Genomic DNA, 7,527 nt, shown 5'->3' with positions numbered 1-7,527 from the left:
CTTGACGCCGCGGAAGGGAACCAAAATGGCGGACCCGCCGCGAGCGAAGCTTCTGGAAGAAGAAGCCGGCCCGTAGTCCTAACTTATGTTAATGTTATATCCGACTTCCGGTTCCGAGGATCGCACCTTTCGAACGAAGAAAGCTTTACTGACATTACTAGGTTTTTAAGGTTAGTCAATTTCGGACACAACTGGACCTCCTTTACGCGGAGGCTTTACGCTCCGAAAAGAGACTCGCCAAGCGAGAAGAAGAAATTCAGGATTCGAGTCCGTCTAAGCGGGACATTTTCCGCCTTTCTTCGGGATTCCTGGTTTTCTTCTTCTCGCGGATGCGCCGAGACTTCAGACTTCTTTGTCGCGAAAGGACGCCGGGCCTTTGCGGATTACTGGAGAACGCCTGTCTCGCCATTTCTCTTGTCACGTTTAGTGGCGGCGTGAAGCGATAAGACGATTGTACCTAGAGGCTAAAGTTATATCTTCTTTCAGGCGAGCGAAGACGTTCCTTTCGCTTCTTCCTCCCGAGAAGGAACGTCTTTGCCCCGAGGTGTTGTATGCATGTGTACGCGTGAGAGGAAGAAACACCTTCGAAGACTGTTGTCTTTCTTTATCAGAGACAAACCGCGGTTACGCTTTAGTTTATTAATCCTATTAATTATTCTTAAACTTTATTGTTAGTTCTTTTTTCATTTAAGTGAGTCTACCTTGACGTTTCTTCCTCCTCGAGTTGTACTGTACATTGTGTGTTTGTTATTTAATTACCGTGATTGTTACTCCATTTGTTAATTTATTATTTAAGATTTTATTAATAAAATGTATCAAACACGATTATTCGCTATTGGGGTGTAATCTTGTCCGCTACGTATTTTAACCTTTACCAGTGTCAATTGTTTGCAATAATTGACGTAAGTTCGATTAGTAGAAAAGTTAACTAGCTCGTTGTTGTAGAACTCGATATTCTAATATCTGGCTACATTGTTCGGGACACTCTTAGTTGACAGTTTGGCAGTCTACTTAAATACTAACTTACGGCTAATTTGTTAACAGCTCTATCGATTTGCCGATAGATTTGCAGGCTTTAAAATAACTATAGTGTCGGTAATTTGTCGCCTAAATTCTTGATACGTCGTCAAGATATCGAGGCAGTATCTCCATTTGGATTCGCTTCGATCTTGTGCGCACGTTTTTCTTGATTAACGCTCATTCTTAGTTGAAAAACGTATTTCCCTCCCGATAAATGGGATATCGGTCTTCCCTTCTTCAGGAAACACATTTTTGGGATGAGGTCCTCATCTACTTCTTGAAATTCCTGGCTTCAGAAAAATAAATAAAAACTTCTTCGGTTTCAGTACAAATAACCTCGAAGGAAGTCAAGTCGCATTCCGTCGTCATGTTCGCTGAAGAGATCTGTGACGACTCCACTTCGAGACTTCTAAGACTCAGCCGTGACACTCCTCAAGGTGAAGACCTTCTTCTCCGGTTCCTCGGCATCTTTGTTTCTCTTCACGAAGAGTTCTTCAATCTCTGAAAGCGTCTTTCCTCTGGTTTCAGGAAGAAGCGTGAAGACGAAGACCGTGCCCAAAAGAGACATGGCGGCGTAGAAGAAGAAAACCCCATGTTTCCCCATGGTCTCCAAACTATATGGATAGATGAAGACGGTGAAGAAGCTGAAGACATAAGCCAAGGCAGTCGTGACCCCCGAAAGGATGTCTTTAACGTTGGATGGGAAAATCTCTCCGACCATCGCGAAGGGGATCACAAGGAATCCCAAAGTACTGGCGAAGATGTACCCCAGGAGACAAAAGATGGGTAGAAATCCGCCATCGTTGATATTGTAACCTTTATCCAGAAGTAGCACATAAATCGACAAGAGCCCCATGAAAATCGTCATCCCAGCACCAGACAAGATGGAGGGTTTTCTTCTACCGAACTTCCTAGAGGCGAAACAGACCAATAAGACTGCTAAAAGCCTCGTGATACCGATTAGCACCGCCACCAAATATCCATCTGCAACCACTCCAGCCTCTTTCGCAATGTCCACCGCGTAGTACACCACCACGAAGATGCCAGAAAACTGCTGGAAGAAGAAGTAGCTCAGCATCACGAAAAACGGCATCAGGGAGCTCCTCCTGAAGATGTGCTTCCACTTCAGCTCCTTGTTCCTCCGCATAACGTCAAGCTCTTCGAGGATTTCTGCAGTTGCTGGTTTGCCCTTGGGGGTTCCTCGGAACTTCTTCATCACCTCGATGGCCTCGTCGAGGCGTCCTCTATCCCGCAGCCATATTGGAGATTCTGGGACCAGCGCGAGAAGCAAAACGATGGCAAGAAAAGGGAAGATTCCGCATATCAGAGCTACCATCCTCCAGTTATCCTGAAAAGGTCGTTAAGTATGGATCCAAAGATACTTAAGGTTATTTTCTTCAAGCAATAATTGCACCGACAGTTGTAAAAAGGGCCTAAGTAATTCTTTTGCTTTGAAACTTCACACGTTTTTCATTTAAATGGACCCGACACATAGTGTAACATAAATTCGTTTCTGTCAGATTGTTGACTTATACTACTTTCGTGATTACGGGCGTAATGAAGTCCTTTGTTTTATGTATGAAATGACATTTTAGACTTACTTCGAAGATGAAGCCTACAGTGTACACGACAAGGATGCCAATTGCGATTGCCACACTCGTCCAGGTCACCATTGTGCTTCTTAATTTGGGGGACGCTATCTCTGCTGCGTAAACAGTTGTTGGGGTTGAAGCCAATCCTATCGCCACTCCAGATAAAATACGCCCAATGACGATCTGCTCGTAATTTGCCGAAAAGTAGATGAGGAGCCATCCTGCCAAGGAAACTATCGACGTCGTAAGGAGAGTCGGCACCCTTCCTCGTCTCATCAGGAAACTCGAAGTTAAACAGCCCGCTGGGACACTCACGGCTGCAGAGCTAGCTGAAAAGGTCGGATATTAATATTTCTCTCCTAAATCGAAATTTTTTGTCATTATTCCCTCACAAAATCATGCGTTTTAATGCTATAAATCATCAGGAACATATGCCGTAGAATGGAGTTTGCTGAAATTGCTCGAAACTAGTGACAACGTTTAAACGCATTGAAAAGCATTTCAAATCAGTAGAAAATGATCTTCTACTCGGGAAATCGGGCTATGTGAACCTGGAATTCAGTCTGAGGCACAAACAAAATTAACAGGCTTATTTGAACGTTCCTGTGATGTAAACGATTGTGTCATGTTGAGTTTTGTTTGCGGCATTTCTTTACAAAAACCAGAACTGTCCAAAAAGATAAACAAATTCCGAAATCGTGTAAATTGGGATTTTTCGACTCTAATGGGTTCTCTGACGTTAGGAAAATTCAGAACCTCCTAGAACCTCGAAAACGTTAAAATGGTCATTTTCGAAATTTGTTTATTTTTTTTTAACAGCCCTGACTTTTGTAAAATAAATGGCACAAACAAAACTCAACATGGCACAAACATCTACATCACAGAAACGTTCGAACAAGCCTGTTTATTTTGTTTGTGCGTCAAAATGTATTCCAGGTTCACACAGCCAGGAAATCGTTAGAAATCGTCGAATCATTGTTTCAGAAATTTTAATACCGAACGTCACTGGCTACTGAATAACGTTCCCGTTTATTATATAAAATTCATAGCAATTACTTCTCAAAGATGGATATCGGTTTGCCTGATTTCCGAGTGAACACCCGAGTCGAAATTTTTATTCTACTTAGAACTAATTGTGGGCCTTTTAAATGGGGTTTGTGATTTAACATCTGTATAGTTGAGGTACTACTTCAGACCTTAATTGTGGGAGACATTTTTATTTCTTCCAATTTTAACCTTAAACTAAGACTTGATTTGTATTATGTAGATCGCAGAAATGCGAAAGGTGGATAACAAGTGAAATAGGACCAAAATAAGTCTTACTTAGACCATAAAGGTTCAAAGTAGGGCTAAAATTTCGACTTAGGTGACTTCATATAGACTAATTTCTACTAACCTATCCAGTATGCCTGATTCTGTGTCATTTTTAATTCGCTCGTTGGGGAAGTCAGGGGAGGAAGTGCAATGGCACTATAACCCATACCCATTGCTGGTCCCAGAACCGACAAATTTGCAATGAAGCCGATCAGCATCTGTAAAAACGTATTCATGTATTCTCGATACACATGCAAATTACTAGGCCACTAATCTCAAGGATATACTTGAAGAGTTAATCTTCATCATCTTCGACGGATCGACACACTACAACAGAGTACAAAATTACATTCCTTGCTTTAATTACATGTTTAACCCGCACGTTAAACGTACAATAATTGCAGTTTCCGATCAGAACGCGAGTGATATGACGCGATTTATAATATGCTCCGCAAAGCCTATAATCACGAACGGAGCTGTGTAATCATAAAATTGACTTGAAAGGATACTGTCAGTAAACGTGTATTCGTCCCACTAAATCGTGCAAAAAATGAAAATATGCGTATGTCGCGTAAGTGCGTAAACACGTAATGCTATATACTCGAGTTATGAAATGATCGGTGAGAGACGGAACCGATCATGAGATTTTTTTCTATGGACAATTAGCATATGCGTAGGACTCGCCTGATTTATAATAAAAATATAAATCTTCAATTGTTGTCAAAAAGTCGTTCCATAGATCAAGGCTTGTTCATAGTAGAGCTGTTAAATTATTCCTTTCTTTTTAAGTTTTCCATTGAAGGAATTTAATTTAATTTTATTCTCCGGTAAACTTGTGAATATATGTACTTGTCGTGGGCGCTCTACACGCCTCATGTGTTGAAAGTCAGATTCCAGAAATGCCTAAACTAATTAACCTCGGCACTTTGCTGGGGGCAAGTTCTAGGTGGCCGATAACGCTATCAGACCTTCAGTCATATTTTCTCGAAGATAAAAAGACATCAGTGAGTGATATATCTGCAGACTTTGATGACCTCAAAGAGAGGATTTCTGATATTCCTTGAAAAGAATCCTTTTAAGAAAGAATACACTTCCCCGACAGTAATTATCAAGTTGCGTGCGATTGTTTCTTAAAAATGTCTTACTACCCCTTCTAGTAACTCATTTGATAAGATTAAACAATACAACTCTCGTAGAATTTAACGGGGAAAGACGAATCTGGTATTAATTGATAATTATGTTCCATTTATTCCAAGTAACTTCATAATGTTAATTAACAATTTTGAGGTCGCTTACGCACTTGGTAATTTCTACCTCTTCTTCGGTCCAACTCGGTTTCCTCCATCTCTAAGATCTGCAATAAATTAAAGCACGTGTTATGTCATTATCCCCGCAAATCGATCATCGTTATTAAAATAAGTTGCCGTTTGTTTCCTCTCTAGTAGCACAAAATATTTGTCCTATACTTTCAAAATATTTAACGAGTATCCTACATTTTGTAAATATTTAGCAGACATTTGAAGTTTTTGCAAAACGTTTACTTTAGAATATTATCCCTATTATATTTATGTAATATTAGCTCCATGTGTTTTCATAATATTTTTCTATCAGATATACAAAACATTTCGTTTCATTTTAATACAAGTATTTTTTAAATATTACCTGCCTAATACATTATAAACGTTTTGAAAATATTTCAAAGNATCTCTATATGTGTTTATAAATTGTTGAAACTAAATATGTCATTGAGATTTTCAACAAATATTTTAGATATCCTCGAATGAAATCTACAAGAAATCTTGAAAAATCTGTCGCTTAAGATATTTAGCAAAGATTACAAACAAATATTTAGAAATTATTCTATGCTACTAGGGCTTGGACGCAATTATCCGACTAGCATTAACAGGGGAACCCAGAAAATCTCCATTACAAAAATATAGAACTAAGCCGAAATTTTGTTATTATTTCAATGTGTCTTATTATTCAGGGTAACACGCGCAACAATGTCGAAATCCACCAGCGCCTTAGCGCCATGTTGCAATGATAATTATTACGAAACGAAGATCAATTTCAAACCCACTGACGTCGGTTTAAATACGTGCAATCATCTCCGTTAGATAACAAAATTTCGATCTCCCTATTTCGCGTTATTTGTAAAAAATTTATCTCGCCCAAATTTCAACTTAGATATGAATATCACTTTAAATCTCCACTGACTCCGAATAATTCGATTCTTCTAAATAAGTACTTGTAAAATTGTCAGAGACTGCATTTCGAGAAACAGAAATAGATACTTCAAACAGGAAACACTCGAAACTTATTCCTTCAACGGTTAACAATTAATATTTAATTAATTAATTCCATGTTTATTTCATTTTATTTCAACTGAATTTTTTCATTAATTGATTAATCTTTTTCACTGAAGTTGATACGTTTTCATTTTTCAATAGAAGGCGGGTTTACTATTTTCTATGTTCTATACTACAACAACACCTGATGAAGTGCTGTTAAGTGCACCGAAAGAACACTTCGATTAATTTACTTCATTTTATTTCAACTGAGCTTTTTCATTAATTAATTGATCTTTTCCACTGAAGTTGAGACGTTTTCATTTTTCAATAGAAGGCGGTTTTACTATTTTATATGTTCTATACTACAACAACACCTGATGAAGTGCTGTTAAGTGCACCGAAAGAACACTTCGATTAATTTCATATTTACTTCATTTTATTTCAACTGAGCTTTTTCATTAATTAATTGATCTTTTCCACTGAAGTTGAGACGTTTTCATTTTTCAATAGAAGGCGGTTTTACTATTTTATATGTTCTATACTACAACAACACCTGATGAAGTGCTGTTAAGTGCACCGAAAGAGCACTTAGAGGTGCGAGATAACTTGATGAGAGACAAGACTGGACTGATGTAGTTTCCAAGCGACGCCGTTGAACCGGTCTGCCCTAAGCTTGCTTATTCCGAAGCTTATGTCCACGGATTGCGTTTATCACTGGCCTTTTATCATTACAGCATTGGCGAAAACTTTCCGGCATTTCTGCGAGAAAGAAGAGTAACGAACAACGCCCTAACTTCCTAATAATGACGTCTCTTCTCTCCCTTCAAGTCAATGGAACAATTCTACGCAGATCATTAATGGCATCAGTGAAAACAAGATCGTTGTCTAATTACTAGTAATCGGACTAATTGAAGAATGACGCATTTCATTACTAACAGGTCTGTTTGTAATCCAAGATTGCGTACATAAATAGGTTATAAAGAGTCGGTGAGACGTTTACGCCATCTTTTCGGACTTTCCTTGGACTTGGTACTAAGAAACGAATTATTATAGACAATTTTTTATCCTATTGTAGAAAATACATCTCTGCGTCGACCAATAATTGTTATCTAGGTATACGGCACGTTACTAGGCATCTCTGATTGGGAAATGCCGTCCAAGTTTTTTTTTTTAAACATTGTTGAAAATCAATGGTACAAATTTAACGCCGAATGTGGAAGATTCTTTGGAGAATTTTTAATGTACCGACAGAGTCGTATGTTTCTTCGGTAACGTCATGTCGTATCGGCAGAACGTCTTCTTTGCCGACT

General features: G+C 38.7%; 1 protein-coding gene across 6 annotated transcripts; it reads right to left on the bottom strand.

The window, feature by feature from the left end:
• Positions 1–764: 764 nt before the first annotated feature.
• LOC105694279 (facilitated trehalose transporter Tret1-2 homolog) lies at positions 765–7,124 on the bottom strand. Of its 6 annotated transcripts, none has more exons than XM_012414792.2 (5): positions 6,469–7,124; positions 5,227–5,280; positions 4,009–4,144; positions 2,622–2,941; positions 765–2,368 (listed from the first exon to the last, which is right to left on the bottom strand). In XM_012414792.2, exons 2-5 carry the CDS (start codon positions 5,269–5,271, stop codon positions 1,430–1,432), a joined length of 1,440 nt encoding a protein of 479 aa, XP_012270215.1. In that variant the 5' UTR covers positions 5,272–5,280; positions 6,469–7,124; the 3' UTR covers positions 765–1,429. The 6 variants fall into 6 exon arrangements, with proteins under 6 accessions (XP_012270215.1, XP_012270218.1, XP_012270214.1 ...); XM_012414795.2 differs by having other exon boundaries at positions 4,214–5,280; positions 6,771–7,124; XM_012414791.2 differs by having other exon boundaries at positions 6,771–7,124.
• Between the last annotated feature and the right edge of the window lie 403 nt (positions 7,125–7,527).

The sequence above is a fragment of the Orussus abietinus genome, unplaced genomic scaffold (genome assembly GCF_000612105.2).
Source record: "Orussus abietinus isolate OABI.00-Male unplaced genomic scaffold, Oabi_2.0 scaffold6, whole genome shotgun sequence".
NCBI classification, from domain to species: domain Eukaryota; kingdom Metazoa; phylum Arthropoda; class Insecta; order Hymenoptera; family Orussidae; genus Orussus; species Orussus abietinus.
The sequence above is the reverse complement of the archived record's forward strand: the minus strand, read 5'-3'. Positions and strand labels throughout refer to the sequence as shown.

Bases quoted from the DNA above. Each gene is read 5' to 3' on its own strand.
- LOC105694279 (XM_012414792.2), bottom strand. From the start codon at position 5,271: ATGGAGGAAACCGAGTTGGACCGAAGAAGAGGTAGAAATTACCAA. The intron at 4,145-5,226 runs GTGCGTAAGCGA...ACGTTTTTACAG, and splicing joins GAAGAGGTAGAAATTACCAA to ATGCTGATCGGCTTCATTGC. The intron at 2,942-4,008 runs GTTAGTAGAAAT...CGACCTTTTCAG, and splicing joins GAATCAGGCATACTGGATAG to CTAGCTCTGCAGCCGTGAGT.